The following is a 23,589-nucleotide window of genomic DNA, read 5'->3' on the forward strand; positions in this document are numbered from 1 at the left end:
GAAATATGCTCAGTTTCATGTTTTTGTGATAATTTTACCTTATTAATTGTGCTTTTCTCCATTGTTGATTGCCCACTCTTTAAGCGAGAGGTCCATGTAACCTCTCACATGGAGAGATCATGAGTGAGAGAGTCCATGTGAAAACTCTGGACTCAATTGCTTGTAAGTTAAATTATAAATTAATCTGCAAGTGCTGGTGTCAGATGCCTTAGAGTAGGGCCAGAGTAGGGCCCAAGTACAGCAGATATGTGGAGCTGGGGATATTGGGTTGTTAACTATATATTTTCATGGAACTTTCTGCCACATTTTAAAAGTGACATGTCAGTTACAGGTTTTAATTTTTTTATTTTTATTCCAAAATGTTTATTTCAAAGAAGCTTTATTTTAAAACCTGTTTTAAAATAACACAGTGTGGACGGGCACATAAACAGAAGAAAGAAATTTGCTCTTCATACACATGAGACACAGAGGATACTGAACTAGACCAATACTCAAATTTTCTTAGAATTAGTCACACAGATTCCATGACAAATTTTGGTAAATTTAGTCCAACTCCAGGTAAACAGGAAAAATAAAAGTGTGGGGAATAAAAGGTACCCTCAGTGTGGCAGTTTGTCTCCTGTACTCTTGGTTTGTGTGTTCCCATTGCAGTCTAACATCACTCTGAAGATGTGATGTTTTGTAACAACACTTTAAAGAGTGATGTTACAAAAAACATCTATATACTATCTATATGTAATATTATATATATTATGCATACATATCTACAAAGTAATTCAGTTTATAACAATGTTAACAGAAGCTGGTCATCAGGTCCAGTAGGATTGAGTTCACACAAGGTTGACCAGAGGACAGTAACCATGATTTTCTTGTTCTTGTCCATAGTTAGCCTTTAAGTGCGCAGCTTTTCTTTTTCTCATTTAGTATTTCTGTTATCAGCACGGTTTAAATAATATCTTTAATTTTTTGAATATTTTGAATGTTTTGATTTTTGATTCAGTGTTTAATAATGCCATGCATTTAACTCTTCTTAGAACGAAAACCCAATTATATGTATAACATGTTATATATATAATTTATATATTTACATAACGTTATATAAACGTATATTACATATATATATAATATTAACTATTATATATAAAAACATGTCCTGCAGGGTTTGTTTCATGCATGTTTAGTAATAAGGCAAATGTAGGGAAGGTGTTGCATGAGAGTAAAGACAAATCTGGTGCAGCAGAAGGGTTTTTCTAAATCTAACCAGAGCTATAATCAGTTCCATATTTTACACAAAGATTACTTTTATTTTCACTGCCTTCTAAGTGCATCTTGTGTGTTATTTCTAATCCAGAAGCAGCATTTACTACTTGCAAAGAGATTGGTGTGATAGCTGGGCAGAATGGTAAAAATCAAAGTCCATCAACATGAGGAATCTTCGCAGGATCCTTCAACTGCTTCCAGTGAAGTTGGTGACAAAGTCCCAGAGATTCCATGGATACAGGATGAATTTTCTAAAAATACTATGGTAGTACAAATAATCAGAAAGACTAATAATAGCGAAAGGGGAGAAGAGTAAACAATTTGCAAACATGGCCAATGCGGATGAAATTCATGTTTTTCTGAAGTTTTTGTGGTAACTTTTTGTTCTTTTCTACTGCAGTTGATAACCATCTCTGTGATGTTCTGTGCAGGAGTAATTTCACATTGGTGTTGATGCCAGTTTTAACCCGAGAACACCTTGCCTGAAGTTGGAATCTGGTCTGTGATGTCTGTCGTGTTTTTACATGTTTAGCAGCAGAGTGCTAATGAAGGCATGATATGGGAGGGTGTGCTGATTTTATATTTAGCTAAAACATGTATAATGCTTAGGCTTGGAAATGAAGGTGCTAAAAACTAGATTAATGAGGTCTGGATAAACAGCTAAACAGTTCCTAATTGACTAAACTATAATAAATACTCAATGTGTACTTTGCTTTTGTCTGAAAAAAATTGCATTGTGTTGTCCAATTATTAGAGAAATTTCTTAGCCTAGAAGGAACAATTGCTGAATTTTTTTCTCCTAATTTATAGTTATTATTTTTTGAATTATTTTAGATATTGTACCACTTTATTTATTGGTACAGTGGCTACCAAACTTCTTGTTATGAGTCGTGGCAGAGTATTTAACCTACCCCTGCAGACAAAATCTTAAATCTTTCCTTCTTGTGGCAGAATTTACAATTTTAGGAAATTACTTAAATAATGTGCCAAATGCCCATTTAGTATTCTTTAGTATATACAACAAGAAAACATAAACACCTGAAATGTGTATTTAACAGTGGCTCTCTAAAATGTGGCTATGAAAACTGAGTGAATATGAAAATATGAAACTGAAGTCTGTATTTATGTCCCACTAATGATGTCGATCTGAAATGCAGAGTAGAGGAGGCCAGTAGTATCTGCACAAGCCTGTATCTGATAGTCCTTATGTAAGGTTAACCTTTTTCATTAAATGTGCCTCAGAATTAAAAGCATTTTGGCTGATGATGAGAAAGATTAAATCTGCCATCGAAGAGCTGAGTTTGATCAGACAAGGATTGGGAGCTTGGCTAACAAACAAGTTTAATATTGTGGTGTTAGTACAAAAATGCTCCAGCAGTTTCCGATGCCCAGATACTATTTCACATGTCTTTTATGTTTAATGTTTTTGGGGGAAATGGTTAAAGTGAGTGTTACACTCTTAAGTCTTGGTATCAGTACTTTTGGCTGTAACATCATCAGGCTTTCACAGATCTTTGAAAATATTCTATAAATGTGCTTTTGTAAACTGGAATGATGTGAGCCTGGGAGCCTGCAGCCAGTGTTAGAGCAGCAAGTTACTCAGCTGTGCAGTTGTATTCCCTCTAAAGAAATTAACTGAGCAGGGAGTAATGACCATTGGCTGGCTTCTGGGAGCCAAGGGGGAAGAAGTGAAACCAGAGCAGAGCTAGTTCCTGCTGTTTTTTAAAAGAGGGTGTGAGAAAGAGAATGTTTGGGCAACCTTTTTCTTTTGTCTGAAGAAAGGTAGAGGAGGAAAAAAAGTGTAAATCAGTTCCTTTAAGATTTTTTTTTTTAAGGGAATAGTTAGACGTTCTTGTCCTTTTCATAGAAGGAAAAGTCCTCTTGGTGTGTTAGGAAGTTTCTTCTTGCATGGAAAGAAGGACAGAAATAAGGTAGTGGCTCCTGAGGGACCCAGGTTCCACCTCTGCAACAAGCCCGTATTTTTCTTGTGCCAGCACCAGAAAAGCAACTTCCTGATGTTGGATCCTGAAGCTAAAGTCTTTGGGTTACAGAAATGATGAGGAGATAGTCAGTGAGCAGTTCAGAGAGGTTGGGAAGGACAAAACTGCTCCCAAAGTGACAATGGAAATGCTCCCTCCACCTCTGGGACAGAGCCCAGGTCCTGGCACCATCTCCTCCCCTGGGCTCATCCCAAAGCTCTGGGGCAAAGGAGCTGCTGCAGTTCATTCCCAGAATGGTTCTAATTTATCCAACATCTTCATCCCTGTTCCCATGGAGAAGATTTTGAGCCAACCTCTTCCCGCGGTGACAGACATTTTCACCTGTGGCTGTTCTTGGCATTTCTGGGGAAAACTGAAGTCCTGGGCACACCAAATTGGATATCTCTGGTTTTCTTCTGTGCAAACAGCATAGGGTGGCACTGCCCCAGAAGTTCCTCTGACAAAGTGGGGTGCTTTCTTCATGTTACACTCCTAAAAAGGAAACTAGTAATCCTGTTTTCCAAACAGGGTTTAAATTCAGAACAGTAAATAAGGCTATCAGCAACACATTAGAGACTGATTAAAAAGCATAAAAAATACACAGCTGCTCATTAAAAGAATTTCATCTAGTCTGTGCCCCAAAAACATGGGCAAGAACCATACCGTTGAGTCACTGATTACCACACCAGAATTTGTAAGATGGACAAATTGAAGCTAAATCCTGTGTTCTGAGACTTTTGAGTACTTGGCTTTCGAAGTACAATAATATTTGGATGTATTCTTTTATTTACAGTGTGTATAAAATACTGGTAGTGTTGCTGATACCAATGTTGCTCTTCAGCAGGCCCCTTTGCTAGAGAGAAGGTCACCTAAAGTTCTGGAAAATGCCTACTTTATGGAAACAAAAAAATAATAAACATAAAAGTGCCCAAAGAAATAAGCCTTTGTATTTTACTCCCTCAGCAGTCTTTCTAAAATACTAAAGGACACTTCTCCTTAATGGAGGCAACACAACCAAAATCTGAGTGAAGGTTCCAGAGAAAAGTTCAACCAAAAATAAAAACAAAAAGAATTTTCAGCCTATTTTCAAAACAGTGCAATTCAGGGCCTTAATTTTATGCATGTATATACACGCTTTAAAAAAAAATCTCCTTAAAAACATATCTGGAAATGAGAAAGGATGTAAAATTTTAGGAGGATTCATTTATTACACAGAAACTAAAAAGATCAGAGGAGAAAAACTGCATAAAAACACATTTATCTCAAAGACCAAATTCTTACCTTACCTGGAAAGTAGCTATTGCAACCTTTTAATGCAAGATCAGTATAAATACAAAGGCAGAAATAATGCAAAGGTTATGAGGCTGTTTTTGCTTTGCATGGTGGGTTTTGGGAAGACAGGTGCGGTGGTTTTGTATTTGATTGAAAACTGCAGCTTGTTTTAATTTTTTAAGCATGTTTTAATTGGATTGAGAATGTTATACCTGACTCCTCATCGATAAAGTTTTAAATAATTAATTTCAGCTGTAAGTGAAACTGATTGATACCAAAAGTGATTTTAGTGCAGAGGAGTAACTTCATGTGACTAGAACACTTCAAATTCCAAGCAAAATTATGACCCTAAAATGGGAAAACCACAATGGATGATAAAATATGTTTGTTAGCATCATAAATGTAAATGGTGAACAATGAAGGTGTTCTCCAGTGAGAGTAAAACTCAGGGGAAATGAATATAAATAAAGCCCCCAACAAGCTATGATTCGTACTAACTTGTCCTGCACACACCTTCCAGAAATATTGTATGTGCTGTGATCAAAACAATCACCCACAGTTTCCACATGATACCATCACTTCATGGCTGGCATTTTGTGCCATAGCTCATGGATATAAACTTTGAAGAATATTAACAATATCCCATCTAATGACCCTGTGTTTTCTCACTCTCTGCCTCAGCATGTCTGCTCGATGAGACACTCCCTCCTCACTAACAAACTTCTCTCAATGAGAAGGTGTGTGATGTTGTTGTTCACACTGACAGAAGGCATAACCTGGCACTGAAGTGCTGAGTAAATAAACCAGACCAGAAAAAAAAAAAAAAAAAAAGAAGAGTGCAGAATGATTAGGAAAGAGGCTTTTCCTCCTACTGCTGAGCTTTTCTTGCTCATCCATCCCGTCAGGCAACAGGTCAGAGTTGGAGTACAGAAATGTATCCCTCTCACGTAGGACAGAAAATTCCATTTGTGGGGTTCCTTTTAAGCATGGATTTCTCTGAGTGAAATCTGTCTGAGCAAGAATACTTCATTGTTTCCACTGCTTTATAAAGCCACAGGGCAAATGATGTCTACAACACCTGGTAAGGTTTGACTAGCTATAACTATAGATGCTGTAGATTCCTCTTTAAAAGACTGCATGCAAATAGAAGGGGACAAAGTGACCCACACTTGCAGGATGGATAGATGCTTCAGAGGTGGCCAAGTGCCAGCAGAGTCATGAAGTTTATGTTAAGCACTGCACTGTAACCACATGCCCTGGGATGAATTACTGAGCTTCTTAAATGGTCATGCTAATATTTTTACTTATGAGTTCTTACCTGTAGAGGTATGGTCTCATAATTACAGTAATTACAAGGCTTATGAGTCTCATGACTCAAATCACCTTGCTCCCTCAAGACATTCTCAAAATTGCTATCTGTCTGATTCCCACACACTGAAAAGGTAATTTCAGACTAAGTTTCCACAATGAAAAAAACAATCTGAATAGTCAGAGGAAAGAAACACTCAGCTTTGATATTCAAACCCCTACCCACTCCTTTTTAAGCTTTTCAAACCCCTTCCGTGAGCAGGGACACCATAGCTCCTGCAGGCAGGGTCTAGTGAGGAGCACATTGGTGTAGGCTGTTCCCAAGCAAGAACTATGCTCTGAGGTTATTAACTGTTGCCCAAGTATATATCAGACAAGAGATGGTAAGGAGGAAATATTGCCACTGTTGGTGTTTCTAACAGCATTGGCCGCAGTACTGAGAGCTGCACTGGCAGTGTGATCACGTTAAGGTTGTTGAATATTTCTTGATTTTGATTTTTTCCTTTAAAATCGTACAATTGTGAAATTCCACACTGGCACTGGGGGGAAAGGACATTAAAGGTCATCAAAGCTCATCTTGTTCCACCCCCTGCCATGGGCAGGGACACCTTCCACTGTACCAAGTTCCTCCAAGCCCTGTCCAGCCTGGGCTTGGACACTTCCAGGAATGGGGCAGCCACAGCTTCTCTGGGCAACATGTGCCAGGGCTTCACTGCCCTTACAACCAGGAATTTCTTCCCAATATCCCATCTAACCCTATCCTCTGGCAGTTTGAAGCCATTCCCTGTGTCCTGTCACTCCAGGCCCTTGTCCAAAGTCCCTCTCCACCCTTCTTGTAGGTCCTAATATTAAACTGGTCCAGAATGATCCCTTGAGGAAAACCACTGGTTACTGGTTTCCACTTGGATGCTGAATGGTTTCCTGTAACTCTTTTGACACAGCCATCCTTATCCATATAACAGTCCCTCCTTCAAACTTGTATCTCTCTAGTTCAGTGGAAAGCCTGAGTCTACATAGAGCTAAGTAGTTTGGCTATAAAGACAGAAATTATTTAGAATGCAAAAGAAATCTTCTATCCTACAGGGAATAGCTGGGTGCTTAATTTTGAAAGTTCAAAATTGCCTTATGGCTAAATATGTGCATGTGTGAAATCTGAAATTTGTGGAGATGGTGGCTGTTAACCCCCAAATACATAAGAGAAAAACAGGAGAAAATGTAAAAGAGGAACATTTAGAAATGCATCCTCTTTCACAGTGTACCAAAGAGTTATTAAAAAAAAAATATTATCTTTTGAAAGAATATTGGGTAAATTTTTTATCTAAATTAAATTACTAAGGATATATGAACTCTGCTTTAAGAGCCTAATTACTGCCTCATTGGAAGTAACATGGAGGGGCAGCCAATGAGGAGAGAGTATGCTATAAATAGAAACCCCAACAAGACGGCTGCTACTGGAATGTTCATGATACTGTGGAATCCAAACAAGGAGACAAAGTTCAAGAAATGAAATGTAGGGTATTATGACTTCCACACTCCTAATGTTGTATCTCATTTATGTCTGACTACATCACTCGCAGAACAGTTATGGTTGATTTGATTTGTGTCAATGTGAGATTTATAAATATCACCCCTTTAGCCTTTTCTGGATTGAGTTGTAGATACTCCATTTTGTGAAGTACTAAATGTTCTCTGAAAAGGAACACTGGTTACAGAAGTAAGATCCTTAGGATCCTTAGGAGCCACCAGGGGAATTGAGGACAAAGTGGGTTAGTTTGGACATTTTATCTCTAATAAATCCAAATATGGTAAATCTTCCGGTGCTTTTCTATTATATAATTCTTTAAAAAAGCCTCACAATTATAATAAACTCCTACTGGCTCCAGTAAACCTTTATCTCATCACATAACCAATCTGATCACATAACCAAAGCATTAGGGATCTAAATCTGGACTTACCTTGTTAATGTTTTATTTGCTTATTTGGTGAATATAGTTAAAGGATTGGGCTCTTAAAACACTATTTTACAGCTTCCTATTTCCAGTCAAACTGCAACATTCCACATCTTGTTTCAGATACCAATGTTGTGGCACCTGGGGTCTTGGTTTAGTGGTGAACACAGTGGTGCTGGGTTAGTGGTTGGACTCAAAGATCTTAGAGGATTTTCCAACTTTAGAGATTACATGAAAAAAGAAATTATGATGAAAATGAATGTTGCTTGCTAGGAAAACCCTCCCTAAGCTCAATTAAATGTGCTTCTTTTTACTTACTTAATATCATGTCTCAAAAACCTTCAGTTCCAGTGGTCTGATTATCTCATCATCCTACCTTCACTTCCCTTTTCCTCTGAACAATACTGTACATTTTCATAATAATTATACTTTGATTTTCTATGCACCCATGCTTTCACTTGAGAGTCTGAAAGGGCCTTAAGTGCTATTGAACTGATCTTCAAAACACCTATTCCATTATCCTCCTCATCCTTATTCCACAGGTAGGTGACAACAGTAGTAAGTAGCCAGTGACCTGCCAAAGGTAACAGAGAGAGTAGAGGCAGAGGTGGAAGTAGATGTGAGCTGGAAATGAGTGGCACTGCCCTCGCCATTAGCACCCACTCATCCTCCAGTTGATAAAACAGGATAGAGCAGCTGTTCCTCAACTTTTGGATACTGGGAACGAGCTGTCATCTGCCAAGGTGCTATCCAGTGCTTTCAGCCACCTCTGTGTGTAGACATTCTCCTGAAAAAAGCAAGATAATTTACCAGACAGACAACAGTTGTCAGTGTTGTTGAAAGCATACATGGATATGGTTTTTTGCATGAACAAAATACATCTATCCATAAAGCCATGCTGTTTGACTGTGAGCAGGTAAGGGGACAGGAGAAGTTACCAAGTGCCGGGATAAAGGGGATTAAGCAGAAAGTGACCTGGATTTGTGTAAACCTGCTGGAGGGCAGACAAAGAAACAGGGCTGGGAAAAGCTCCAGATCCGCTGCTGCTGGGTGGGTCTCTTTTGTATTGGACCTTGGGGGCACATTCCACTATTGTTACCTACAGAATAACCACCTCTCTGGCCTCTACAAATCACATACATATGGATACATTGTACATAAGGGACCCACCGTTTAAAGTTACATCTTATTTTGGCTTTGTTTCTCGAATTTGGCTGTTCCTGTGAAAATTCCTAAGAAGAGAAATCTGTTTCCTAAGTGTGATTTAGTTTGAGTCCTGGGTTTGTCATTCTTCAGGTGTTGCAGCCCCACCATTGCTCCGGATAATGCGGAGTAATTGCTGGACTAAATTAATTCTGACATGCCTTCCCTGACTCCAGCAGTTACACCAGCGGTAAGTTTGGCCCCTGGATTCCATTGTTATGTTAAGGAGTTAAGGAGCTGTCAGTGCCATGCACAGATTAGGGGAGCTCACACTGATGAGCTGCTGAAGCTAAAGTGTGCTATTTCACAGTGTTATTAAATAAATCATTCAAATTTCAGTGACAAATTGCTCTCATTCTCTAGTCTTCCTGACTGCCTTTGATTCTTGCCATATTATTTACCTGGTGAAAACGCTGCACAATGATTGGAGCTGGGGACTGGAAGTGGTTTGGATAACCCCTACCCTTTCTATGCCTGAAATGTTCCAGCGTGGTGTAACTGTGTTGTAGGTAAGTACTTCGGTGAACCCAGTGGAGTAACAGCCCCTTGTGCTGGGGTGAATTTGGTCAAATGGGTCACTGCATTTGGGAGTGGTAGGCTGGAAGTAAGAAGTTCCAAGGTGAGTATTAGAGGAGAAAGAGTACTGAGACTGCAAAAAAACCTCTAATGCAAAAGAATGAAAAAGAGTCCTTGGCCTTGTCCAAATAAGGATGAGTGTCATCCGTAAACTTACGTGATTTAGCAGAAAATTTGGTGAAGCTTAATATAGAGGTGACATTTTAGCTCATGCTCACCTGCCCATTTTAAACAGCAGGTCCTTCCTATGGTTTAGAGGAAACTCTTATCATTAACAAATGGGACAAAGAGGTGTGTTAAAAATGTTAAGTTTGAGGCCATGGTCTTATGTTGGTGAGGAGAATAAAACACAGGGCTTTTGCATTAGGAACACTGGAGAGCAATAAAATGTTAAAAGTTCTTCAGGGAGGACAGACCTGAAGGAGAACTGAGTATCCCATGTTCTAGGTTACCGTGTTTCTACACCCATTTAGCTCACATTTTAAAAGGTGGTTTTGAAGTGGCCACAGAGAGACCATTACCAGGCTATGCACCTGTACTTCAGAGATACTTAACAGCAATTTTTTTCTAAGTAAACCTGTAGGTTTCTTACAGAAGCCCCTCTAATCTGCTGTCCATAAACTCACACTAGTGTTACAGGCATACTTTCTGATAGCAAAAAGCAGTTTACTTTCGGTGTTGTAGGTCCAGGTCTGTAACCCAGTGGGTGTTTTTTAGGGTACACAAGCCCAGAGCCACATCATAACCTCTCCTAGCCCCAATAGCCCCCTCAGACCCCACCCACCCCCCATGATAACCTCTCCTATAGCCTCCCCAGACTCCACAAATCTATGATAACAACTCTATAGCCCTTGAACCCTCCAGAGCACCCTCCAATTAATAAACCCCCTATAACGACCCAGACCACTCCTGAGCCCCCTCAGATGCCCCCAAATCCATGATAATTTCCCATTATCCCCTATAGCCCCCGATAAGCCCACCAAAGCCTCCTATAATCCCCTGTACCCCCATAATCTATGCTAACACCCCAGAGGTCCCCCAGACTCCCCTGTACTTCCTGAGCCCCCTGAAAGTCCATGATAACCCCTGTAGACCTCCTAGACCCCTTAAACCCTCATAGGCCCTCTATATACCCCCACAAACCCTCCCAGATCCCCTTAAATCCATAAACCCCAGTACCCCCAAAGTCCCCTATAGCCCCCTCCAGATCCCCACAAACCCCTTCCAAATCAACAAGACCCCAGAGCCCTCCCAAAACTCCCCTGTGCACCCCATCCCCCCTCAGACACCCCCGTAACCTCCTTAGAGCCACCACCAGACCCCCCCACAGCTCCCCAATCTTTAATAACACCCCAGAACCCCCCCAAAACCCCTCTGTGCCCCTCAGTCCCTCTCAACCCCCCCCAAACTCATGATAACCTCCCTATAGCTCCCCCAAACTCCCCATAACCCCCTCCAGACCCACCCAAATCCATGATAGACACCCTTGCAGTTGCCACAGACACACCTAATACCCTCCCAGATTCCCCTAAACCCATGATAACCTCTCCCACAGCTTTCACCCAGCTGACACTAGGAGTTATTTTCACAGCTCTGGCGTGTCTTCAGCATGCCAAAAACAGGCTGCAGTTGTGCTGCTCTACTGCCAGGTATGGAACTGGTATTTCCTCTTGGGACCTAAGCAGTTAAAGGAAGATCTCATGGTCTTCAATAAGGGAAATTAGTTTTTACTCAAATGACAGGGAGTGATTACACTCCATGTGTAACGTCTGTACTTGGAAGGTTTGACTATGAGCTTAAGCACTAGGTCTCACTACTTTGATGTCACATGCAACGGGGAAAACAGGGTTTACAAAGGAAAATGAAACCAAATCTTACCTCCTGGAAAGACCTATGATGATCCCCAGAAATCCTGAGACCAAACACACAGATTCCATCCATCCCTAGTGTGCAGGATGCTGTGTGCACACAGTGCTGTGGCAGCAATAACATGTGTTAAGTCAAACTTGCTGGCACACAACCTGCACTACATATACTATAAATAAAAACTGTTAAAAAACCTATACATTAATACTTCTTAACAGGCATGCCTCTCGTGGTGGTGTTGGCTATGTGTCAAGTGTTCAGAAGGGGATCCAATGCAGGAAAAGTGTTTGGTATGGATTGGAGAACAGCCCTGAAGGGATTATTTCAATTGGTGTGTGTTAAACCGACCATGAGGGGAAGTTTGTCAATTCTTTAGCAGCTTCATGTTGGTCAGATATTTACTCCAAATTTACAGGATCTGAGTAGGTGTCAGACTTGTGTTACGACTTCTACTAGATTCATTAAAAAACAGTGTTTAGCGTTTTATGCATTTTGGTGGAATTAAAATTCTCATTACTATTCATTTGTTCAAAAGTATTTGCCTTGTAATGAGGAATTCACCTACAATTTTGGCAGTAATAATCACTAATATTAAGTGTTGTCCGCTAGGGCTTATGTTACTTCTTGCTTGGATTCTGGATGGTTTCTGTGGTTGAATTACTTCATTTTACAACAACAACAACATCAATCTGTCATTTTCATCCAAAAATTCCCTCTCATTCTTCAATTGGATCAGTCTCCTCAAGTAGCAGAATTCTGCAGACGAGTAATTTACCATGGATCTTAGCATCAGGCTTTATTTATGTTACTTCAGTAAAATTAATCCTAGTTCTGATCTACTTACAAAAGTATTTCACACACCGATTAGTTTCTGACTTACCTGGTTTTAGCAAACTGGACAGTGGTAGTGTAGGTTTGCTGGTTTAATAAGGATTTGCTGTGCTGGTTTAGTAAAACAAGAGAGAAAGATAAGAACTCATTTATTACAATTGTATGTATTTACTATAGAGTCTGTAATTAAGGAAAACAAGAAAGGAACATGAATTAACAGTAACAGAAAGAGACTACAAAACAGATGAAAAAATGATCCAAATCCTGAAAGAATTATTAAACTTTTATATAAAAAGAAATAAGTAGGGAAAACTGCTAAAAGCAGAAGGTGGCAACAACTGCTGCATAGTGGCAGTACTTCCTTCAGTGCTGGTTGGAAGTGTTTGCTGCTGGAGTGAAAAACCCTCATGAAAAATGAATGCTGTTTGTGTACTTAGTTTATTTCCTTTTGAGCTTTCTTTCAGCACAGTCACAGGGCTCAAGAGCACGAACAGTTGAAGGCACAGACCATGTGTCAACAAAATTCAGCTCCATTCACTGGCTGAGCAGTCACCACAGCCTTCAACAGGTTACTGGATTCCTCCTTTTCTGCTAGCAAAAGGAAAAACAACACTCCCTGTGTACTTCATTGGAGCATGGTGGTATTACAGTGATTACAGTAAAATAGGGTTTGTTAACAATTTGGAAATAGTAACTCTCCACTCACCAAGTTCTGTCAGGGGTTAGAATTTCAACTTTCTGAACAAACAAAGCAGGACAATGCACAGTATTTTACTTTTAACTCTTATTACATATTAGTACAGCAAATGAAGGAACTTGGTGTTACAGCACAAGTGAATGGATTTGAACATGCTGTCCAACAGCCTCACAAAGTGTTTTCATCAGCATTTTGCTTTGGTTACCCCATTATTTCTGATTTGGCCTGTCTGGCAATATTCTTTTATCACAAACTTTTGCAACCCAGGTACTGACAGGAACAGATTATTGTATCATTTTGTCTAGCAACAGCACTCAGCATCAGAAATTAAGAGTAATCAAAGAACAAAATGTAAGAAACAGCATTAGGATTACTGTGGATGGCTCAGAAGAGGAGCCACATTGAGGGGGATTTGTGGAATTGGATGTATATTGTGTTAATTCTGTCACTCCAAGAGCTGTAATGTCACCATTTTCCTTTGGATAGTAGAGTGCTGCCTGAACTGCCTGACTGATCAATGGGCTTGGAATGAAGCTGTGTTTCCTGGGACGAAAGAGCAGGATGAAGAGATGAAAAAGACCTTTCAGAGATCATTCAGTCTGGCTGATAAAGGATTATTCTCCATGATCTTTATTTAGTCCAATTCTAAAATTCCCAGTTGTAGCGGGAATGTTGATATTTTTTGGTCTGTGTTTGGCCCCAGCCACCTGTGGTAGTTTATATTCTCCCTGCCAAGTTCAGTGATAAAACAGTGAATTCGTCCTTGGAGGGAGAACTTCTGTATAATAACCAATTTTAATTGGTGTTCTACTATTGGTTCATTGTCTGCCAAGGGCATTTAAAGGAGGAATTGAAGAGGAAGGGAGGAAGGCTCGACCCCCAACTCGATTAGAAAAGACCTCTAAAGCATACTGCGCGTGCATCGGGGGATTTCCGAAGTTCTCACGCATGTGCTGAAGGGATGAACTTACATAACCAAGAGGATGGGATTGGGAACCTCTGGCAGGGCGGTACTGGCCACACCTTCCCGGGCAGAGGTGCTCAATGGACTGTATAAAAGCAGACAGGTTTTCCATGTGTGGTGGGCTTGCTCTACACGAAGGATCAAGTTGCCTTTAGCGAGGACGCCTGCTATCATGGGAGCCTGCTAACCCTCCGGTAAATGCGGCTGCTGCAGAGAATTTTATAGTATCTGGAGTGGGTAAGATCATCCCGTAAATGGCACCTAAGTGAGTAGGGTGTTGTATCTCCTCTTTGGTTTTCTCTTTCTCCCGGGTGCCAGTTTATTTCAACCACTTCTATGTAATAAATATCTGTTCTATTGAGCTTTCAATGGTGTCTTGGTTTGCAAGCTTCAGTATGTTCCGAATCCTCCCTAATACACCAGTCAACAAAGTTCCTATGACAAATATAGTTTATTCTCAAAAATTTTAATTTTTCTAATATTTGACAAAATTTTTATACTTGTATCAATGATTTTGGTCATTCATCACCATTAATCAATGATGATATATAAAAAATATATATTCTAAATGCATATTAATATGCTTAGAAGAAAACAAAATGGTCTGATAACCTTTTATGCATTTAAGTACATAAACATCTAATAGTGACAAGAGGACCAGAACTGTTTATGCTTTTGTATGGCAAAGACGAAACAGAAACCTGAGACATTTATTCAGGTAAAAGGAGGAAGGGAAAGGGGAGAACCCCCCATTTTGGGACTTCTTATCTAGTAATTTTAGAACTACAGCAAATTCATTTCCCTTGATAAAGAGGCACTCACTGCAACCAACTGCAGTGCCCTGGCAACGGTACTGGAGATGACCAAGCTGATACCAGGTGCTACAAGAACATACCGTGAATCCCATCAGCCTGATTTTTTTTCAGCCATGGCAACTCCTTTGCCGACTCCGATGCAACACCAGGGCATCATGAGTGCCCCATCAGCCACTTTTTATATGAACTGTGGCTCAAACCCAACAATTCTTCCCTAAGAAAATCCAGAGAGACAGTAACAAAGCTAAAATTAGAAATCAGGAGCTGTAGCTTCCAAGGCAATGCACATTATGTGACGTTTTTTCAATACCACAGGTATTTTCTGCTAGCAAAAAAATGGCTTAGAGACTACACTCCACAATGCAGAAATTCTCCCTCAAAACTCAGGGCTGGGTGACAACATGGTGTTTTACTCACCAAATTTCAAAACACCAACATTTAAAATAAACGGTGAAGAATGAGACCAATAATTAATTCTGGTGATTAAAAAATAGCTACAGCATCACACCCTGTAGTTATAATGGCATCACTCAATCTAGGCAGCTGCTTTTAAAGATGATATATGCAGTCAAAATACTAACTATGGGGGCACATCATGCCATTAATAATTCTCCAGAATAACTTAACGAAGCAAAATTCAGCTTATTTATACCTTATGTTAAAAACTGCAAACTTAGATAGAACATTTAATTGATTTGGAGTAGTGAAAATCATCTTTAAATATGAATTAAGGTACATATTTGAAAGACTTGGATGCTAACAGGAATTTTAAGAACAAAGAGAAATGGTATATTTCAGGAATATTCCAGAAAAAAACCTACCAAAACTTGGTCCCTCATGAGCTCTCCACACTCACAAGGAAATTACGAAAGGCACAGTTGGAGAATGTCACATCATGACCCACCACTTGCATATGGAGGCTCTCCCTGAGCAGTGTGGTCTCCACACTGATGGGGTAGCTCCGGTATACTGTTAAGTCATGAAACCATTTAAAATGGCAGTTTAGAGCTAAATAGGTCAAACAGGCACTTTACATCTATCCCAACATAGTGCACCCTGCACCCACTGCAGTTTGGAAAGCTTAGTTGTACCAGACAAGACTTTACCAGTGAAAAATGTATTGTTTAATAGACTCATAAATTTAAAAATAATTCTCCCAGCATTTGTGTAGCAAACCAACTTTGGCACACCTACCAAACTCTCAGATCTACAGGCAGTTACAGAGACAATGATCTGGGTAGCAGAGGGAATACTAAAATACTATTGGGCATCTTCTGGAAACAGCTGAGAAAGGAGCATGAGATGACACAATGCTCAGGTGACTGCATGGCCATTTTAACTTCCCACTTCCCCCTCCTCAAAAAGCAAGATTTATATATTTATCCTATGGGGAGAGGACGGTAACTAAGCCTGTGAAAGTGATCAATGTTTAGATGAACAATGGCATTGCTGAGCTCCTGGAAGAAGAACAGCCTGGGCTGAGCTGAGCTGGGCTCACATTTTTGTGGGGCTGGAGGAGGCTGACAGCAGAGCTGGGTGACAGGGAGGGCTTTTCCAGGGGCTGTCTGGGAACCTGCCCCTCGCAGTGCCTCACACTGGGAACAACTGGGCTAGGGTAGGCAGGACCCTCACCCTGCTTATGACCTTCATCCCCCTCAGCTCCTGACACCCCCTCATCTCTGCATTCCCCCTCATCCCTTCAGTCTCCTTATCCTTTGCAGCTCCCTCATTCCTACAGACCTCTCATAATCCCTCATATTCAGTTTATCCCCCTCATCCCCGCTGCCTTCTTGTACCTCCCCAGACCCCCCTCATCCTCTGCAGCCCCTCAAAGTCCCTGAGCTGCTCATCCCCTTGATTCCCCACATCCCCCTCAGGTCCTTCATCCCCCTCATGCCTGCATCCCCTTCGGTCCCCTCATCCCCCTCGTGATCTTCACACCCTGCCACCCCTCCTCATGCCTCTCAGCCTCACAACCCCCTCATCCCTTTAGTCTCCTAATCCCTCGTAGCTCCCTCAGTCCCACAGCCCCCTCATCACCCGCCACCCTCTCAGGTTTCTCATCCCCCTCAACCCCAGATCCCCCTCATTCCCACATCCCACTTATCCCCTTCAGTCCCCTCATCCCCCGCCACCCCCTCAGGTCCTGCAGCCCCTCATCCCCCCCGCCCCTTTATCCTCCGAATCCCCCTCTACCCCTCTTTCCACCTTATCCCAGTCAAACCCACCAGCCCCTCCATCGCCCGGAGCCCCCCATCGCTCCCGCTCCCTCCTTCCCCCCATCCCCCCGTTCCCGATTTCCCGTCCCCCACATCCCTGCTCTGCGCACGCGCGGCCTCCTCCCTCCCCCTTCGCCCTGCCCGCGGGGACGCGCATGCGTGCGGGACGGGACGGGGCCAGCGGGAGAAGGAGGAGGAGGAAAAGAGGAGGAAAAGGAGAAAGAGGAGGAGGAGCGCACGGTATGCGGGGGCGGTGAAGTGCGGGTCGTTCCTCCTGCTCCAGCCGCCTCCCTCTGCCTCTCCCGCTCTGCTCCACCCCGTCCGCGGGGCCGCGAGGGTCGTCCCGGGAGCGGGAAGGCCGAGGAGAAGGAGGAAGAGCCTGTCCGGTGCTGGCCTGGCCTCCAGCGGCTGGCGAGGCCCGTGTCCGAGTGGGACGGACGCACTCCGGTCTGCCCGTGGCTCTTTCACAGAATCCTAGGATTTTTGATGTTAGAAGGACCCTCTGGAGATCATCCAGTCCAACCCCAGCCCAGGCAGGGTCATCTGGAGCAGATGACACAGGGACGTGTCCAGGTGGGTCTGAGATGTCTTCAGACAAGGGAGACTCCACACCCACCCTGGGCAGCTGTTCCAGGCGCTGCCACCTCCATGGAAAGAAGTTCTGCCTCATGTTAAGGGGTAACTTGTCGTGTTTGAGTTTATGGCCTTTGCTGCTGTCCCTGGGCATCACTGAACAGAGTATGGGATCATCTTGAGACATCCCTTGGGGATATTGGTGTGGTTTGATGGGATCCCCTCTAAGTCTTCTCCTCTCCAGACTAACCAGGCCCAGCTCCTTCAATCTGTGTTCCAGACCCCTCATCACCTCTGTGGTCTCTGCTGGACCCTCTCCAGTATCTCCTGGTCTTTCCTGAACTGTTCTTTTGGGATGGTCTGAGAAAGGGTGGTGTGCTGTGCTGTACAAGTCTGTTACACAGGTATGCTAGTGTATAGGAGGGACAGTGGGATCCTGGAGTGCATCAGGAAGAGTGTGGCCAGCAAATCAGAGAGGGGATCCTACCCCTCTGCTCAGCCCTAGTGGGGCCACATCTGGAACAATGTGTCTAGTTCCTCAGGACAAGAAAGACCAGGAGCTGCTGGAGAGGGTCCAGCAAAGGCCACAGAGATGATGAGGGGTCTGAAGCATCTGTGGATGCTCTGTTCCTGGAAGTATCCAAGGCCAGGTTGGACAGGGCTTGGAGCAGTCTGGGATAGTGGAAGGTGTCCCTGCCCATGGCAGTGGGTGGGAGTGGATGAGCTTTAAAATCCCTCCCAATCCAAACCATTCTGTCATTCCATGATTTGTACGTGATGCTGCAGTGCTAGCTCTATTTATGACACATCCTTATTGAAATGGGGAAGGAGGAAAGTAAAAATGACCACGTTTTCTGAGAAAGTGTTTATCTTTAAGATGTTGTGAGGGATCCATTGGAAGGGTAGGAAAGGGTTTGAAGCCACGCTTTTGGAATGGTGGGAGCTATACTGCTGGTGTGACCTGGAATGGCTTCAGCTGGACTTTGATGGCCATCATATACGAGAGTTGTTAAATTGTTGTTTCTCCAGGGAGCAGGTGTTAGGCCTATGGAAGTAGCCCAGAGGTAGATTCAGGTTCCTGGTTGCCTCCTGAACTGCACTGCTAAGGAAATACATGTTAAAACTGCAGCTCTAGGCTCCCCAGTAGAGGAAAGACACCACCATATTGGGCCCTGAAGCTGATAAAGAGTGTGTGACATACAAGGCAAGGTTGGGAGACGTGAGACTCTTCAGCTGGGAGGAGAGAATGATCAGTGAGATCTTATAAATGTCTGTGAATACATGGTGGGAGGGAATAAAGATGATGGAGCCAGACTTTTTTTCAGTACCACGGAGCAGCAGCACAAGATGCAAAGAGCACAAACTGATAAATGTTTTTGGTCAAACAGCAGAAAAAAGATTTACTGCTATGATAATGGAGCACTGGAACAGGTTTCCTAGAGAGGCTGTGACATCCCTATCCTTGGAGATAATCAAAAGCCAAACAGAAATGATCCTGAGGAAACTGCTGTAGTTGACACTGCTGTAAGCAGGGGGAATGGACTAGGCAACCTCCAAAGGTCTCTTCCCCCCTCAGCTGTTCTGCATAGCCATGATTCCTTAATGTGCTTGAAGAAATGTGTCTTTGTTTTACTTAAAGCAATACATTTTCTTTGCCCGTGCCTTGTTGTTTTATTGTTCAGTTGCTATAAATTGAAATTTTTTAGGTTTTTTTTTGTCTGCCAGTGCTAACATTCAGTTTGCTCTGCAGATACCCTGTAGCATGGCAGGTGAAGAAGATTTCTTTTTGGAAGAAAAAAGATTCAAGCAGTACTGTGAAGAATTTGTTAAGCATTCACAGCAGATAGGAGATGGCTGGGAGTGGAGAACTAGCAAGGTAAAACAATCATGGTGTTAACTTTTAGGTACCCTTGATGGCCTTTTTGAGCTGTTGACAACCACCACAAGCTGGAACTTCCTTTAGCAACGTGTGAAGTAATTGGCATTTTTTTGCACAGCAGGTCCAAGACTAAAATAGTGCATAGATGGTTGACATGAGGGTTTAGGCCAGTGCATAAAAGTCCATTTTCAACTTTGGACAGAACTAGAAAATGAATGTGGTATCACTGTGAAATTCAAACCTTCCTACTCTGGGCAACTGCCCGTGGTTTTATATCCAAGGTTCACTTCAGTCCTTTAAGCTGAATTAGCACATAGTCTTTGTTCTAGATCTGTGGCTTAGTATTTTTGTAAAAATACCTGTCAGTTGCATACAGCAACCAGAAGAATCTGTCAGTGTCAATGTTCAATTCTCATTATTTGCTGCTTCCCCATAATTTTCAAACCTCTCCAATAATAATTACATATTGTTTCTAGGTCATTAATCAAAATTTTAAATAGCAGAGGGCTAAGAGTAATCCCACAGGATCCCATTAGAATCACTTCTTTTATGATGATTTCCCCATTTTTAAAGTTACATTTGAGATCTTTGAATTAATAATTTTTTTATCCTTTAGTATGTCTCAGATCAGTGTGGGATTATTTTATTTTTTTTAATTTCCACTCATAGAATCAACAGATATCTTTGAGAATTCTGAGCATGTAGTTTTCCAGCTTCTATGTTTATGAACCAAACGTCTTTTTAAATTACCCTGACAAATTCTGTTTTCTTTAAAAAGTTACATTTACTATATGTATCTCTTTATTTACTGAATTCTGTATGACTTCTGTTATTTTTGCTTGGGATGAGGTCAAACTAATGTGAATAGTTACAGAAATAGGTGAATAATTACATGAATTAGCCACTATATAATATGTATTATAGTGTGTACAGGTGTACTGATAGAGTATATAAAGATGTATTGATACATCTGGGTTTCTCCAGCATCTAGGTTTGTCTGTGTATTCTATTGCAGAAAAATTACTGCTCTACCTTTTTTAGTTTATTTTGAAGTTTAATGGCTTTAGTGGTTTCCCATGCTTTCATGAATTTTGGGGAGAAAAATCATGCTTTTTCCGATGTGTGCCATCATTTCTACGTAAGTAACTGTACATTAACGGTTATAACCCTTGCATCACAGATGATCAGAGTTTCAGTAGGAAGCAAGATTTTGGACTTAGGTTTGTTCTGTTTAGGAGTTTTTAAAAAAGTGCAAATATTAATCAAGTGTTACAATGCACCTTTTCTTACAGAAAACCATTTGAAACTTTAGATTTTAGTCCAGGGCTATATTTGTGAGGATTTATTCAACAAAGAAAGATGCTCTGAGACTCTTGGGAGTTTAGTACATGGGTCAGAGTCTGAACTTTCTGTGAAATAAGAAGCTTTGCTGGAAGTAGCAGAATGAGATAGATTTTTGTTCTCATATAAAAAAATACTTAGAGGATTTTTTTTTTTTTTTTTTTTTTTTTTTAATGGGCCAAGTTGATGACTCTGTGATTTCAGTGTGTGATAAAAACCTGGCTGTGGAGACCATCCATCTACAGTATGTAGCCTGGGAAGAAAGCTTTTCCTGAACAAGATGTCTCATTGTCTTTTTGCCCCCCCCCCCTTTTTTTTTTACTGATGTATGTATTGTGGGTAGTTTGGGACACTCTTAATTTTGCTGATGTAATGCACTTGGATTCCATTCCTCATTCCATGCTCCATGAATAGACCCTTTGATAGCAGTAAGACCACACAAGTAAACTAGGCTCATAGAACTGTGTTCCTGTGTTCCTGTGTTTTATGCGGAGATTAAATTTAGGTGATGAAATACTCATTGTTTGTGTGGAGCTGGCTCTTGTGGCATAAGCTCACATGGCCCAAGCAGAACCCTGTATTTATAGCTGTAAGTGAAATGTTCTAAATGGTGTTATTTTTATAATCTGGAGTGTTTTGTTTTGGTTTGGTTTGTTTTTTTTCCACACGAAGAAGACTGTAAAAAAGCCAAGAGCACCTCTACTGCAGGAGCTGATGGAGTTAAAATTGGGTGCTGTTGTTAGGCGTGGATGGTTAAATCTTGGCTGTGAAGGCTGAGATTTAACTAAAGCAAACAAGGCCCTATTTGCTTTCTGCTTTGTGTTTGTTTCGTATTTAGCCACGTTAATCTAGGTAATCATACCAAAAGCTGTATTAATTCCCTTCTGCCTGTGGTACTCACAGATGGAGTAGAAATGGACTCTCTTTCCACGTTAGTGGGATCAAGGTCCTTCCTAAAGCATTGATTTATTTATGGGGGCAGAAATGTATGAAGTACAGGAGGGATGCTTCTCTCCTGCCTCCTCCTCTTTGTTCTGTGACATACAGCTATAAGACACAGAGAGTGCCAGCTCCATGTCTCCAGCTATCCGTATAGTTTTTTTCATGGATGTGGAGTTTGACTCCATTCTGTTGATGGGAAGAACTGGTTTAGGGAGGTGAAGACTTCATCCAGCCTTTCGCTGGCAAAGCTCATTGTGCCTTGGGGCATTTCACCTCTATGGGAGGCTGAAGCACTTTTTTCTGCTCTTAGTGGGATAAATACTTGTGCAGGTATCTTTACTCATAGGGAGTTCTCTGTGTGCTGGATTCATAATTGCACAGGCTGCAGTTGGCTCTACAGCCAGAACATCCAGAAAGTTTAGTGTGTTCATGTTCTTGATGAGATTTATTGAGAAAATAAGGCATGCAGTAGGAGAAGTTGTGAGAAATGTAATATGTGTGTATATGTATATAAAAATATATATATATATAAACTGCCTATAATGTTATTCATGCTTAAAAATTTATGGAAAAAATACATGTAGAGAGCATTATCTTTTTTAATGTGTGAAACTTGATCAAAGCAAAGTGAACAAGTAGCCCACAGCAGTTTTTGGAGGTACATAAAGTGTCCTTGAAAAGAGAGAACCAGTGTGTCAGTATAAAACCTATGTTGGTTTAAAGGTCAGAATACATGGAATAAACTGTGTCAGCAACAACAGATTGACCAAAGAGTTAAATTAAATTTAATTTGCAGTCTTGTCTAGTAATTTAGTGCTACATTAATGAATTTTGTAGTGAGACTGTTTGGAATAGAATCCTTTTTCATCAGATATTGTGCATATGCTGTCTGTGTTTGTCTAAAATAAAATGTAATGAAACAGCTAATAAACCCCCAATTTATTTGTTTCCTTTGAGAAGTAAGTTCTTAATGTGCAACTACTGTTCTTTGTGTTCTGTATATGCTTTTTCTCTTTCAGAGTGTACCTTTTTGAAGGGCTCTGTTACTAAACATTTTCTCTCCTTTTGCTTCTAATTAACCAAAATAATGTGCTTATATTTGTGTGCGGGTAGTCAGGCCAGCAAGGGCGAGGAAAGCTCCCAAACCCTTCTCCTACCACTCTGCTGTTGCACAAGGGCCCCTTAGAACTCTAGACCATGGTGCCTGGGAAGCAGAATGATAAAAAGGGAACTAGGAGAAGGCAAAGCTTGGTCTACTTTTTCTTACATTTGACCTTCAGAGGTGTTCAAGAGAAAGGAACAAATTGTGATTCTGCACACATAAGTTCTGAGGTGGTTTTGTTTTGATTTGTATTTTCAGGGCTCTGTAAAGTTAGAGGATGAAACAGAACAAACCCAAACCAATCTAGCAAGAGTTGGGCAGTTAATACTGGCATGAATGCATTGGTTGAAATAGGTCAAAATGATTAATAGCTGCTCATCTCTTAATGACCCCAGTGCATCATCTTCCAGTTCTTTGGCACTCATCCTGATTCCCAGGGAGCAGTTGTCTTTTTCCATTAATAGCTATATTAAACTTTATTTTTGCTGTCCAGGTCTTTGACTTCCTCTAACACCAAGGACTGGTATAAACTACCTGTCCTAGTTAGAACAGCTGGGACCAGCTCATCACTGTGTGGGTGTAACCCAAAACTGTGTATTCTATACCCTTCCATGCCATTTCCCAGAAACTGTTAACAATAAACCATTTACAGCAGCTGCCCAGAGCACACCTGACTCCTCAGGTTATAAGATGGGTGTTAGAGGCCTGTGAGATAGGAGGATGCTCCCGTCCTCACTCCCACTGTGGAACTCCCTGCCCTGAGGGAGGTACTGGGCACTCCTGCCTGAACCTGAGGATACGTAATCTTGGAGT

At 41.4% G+C, this 23,589-nt stretch overlaps 1 protein-coding gene across 2 annotated transcripts in view; it reads left to right on the forward strand.

Moving 5' to 3' along the window:
• The first annotated feature begins 17,091 nt into the window (after positions 1–17,091).
• ATG10 (autophagy related 10) overlaps positions 17,092–23,589 on the forward strand; it is a 61,490-nt gene continuing 54,992 nt past the window's right edge. The window contains exons 1-2 of one of the 2 annotated variants that reach the window (XM_051810861.1): positions 17,092–17,512; positions 19,263–19,388. In XM_051810861.1, coding sequence (XP_051666821.1) covers positions 17,426–17,512; positions 19,263–19,388 — 213 coding nt within the window. In that variant the 5' untranslated portion in view covers positions 17,092–17,425. The remainder of the gene's footprint in view (positions 17,513–19,262; positions 19,389–23,589) is intronic. The other variant, XM_051810862.1, reaches the window with a different exon arrangement.

Source organism: Manacus candei, unplaced genomic scaffold (assembly GCF_025592945.1).
Source record: "Manacus candei isolate 608988 ecotype Guabito, Panama unplaced genomic scaffold, ASM2559294v1 h1tg000079l, whole genome shotgun sequence".
Classification (NCBI taxonomy): Eukaryota; Metazoa; Chordata; class Aves; order Passeriformes; family Pipridae; genus Manacus; species Manacus candei.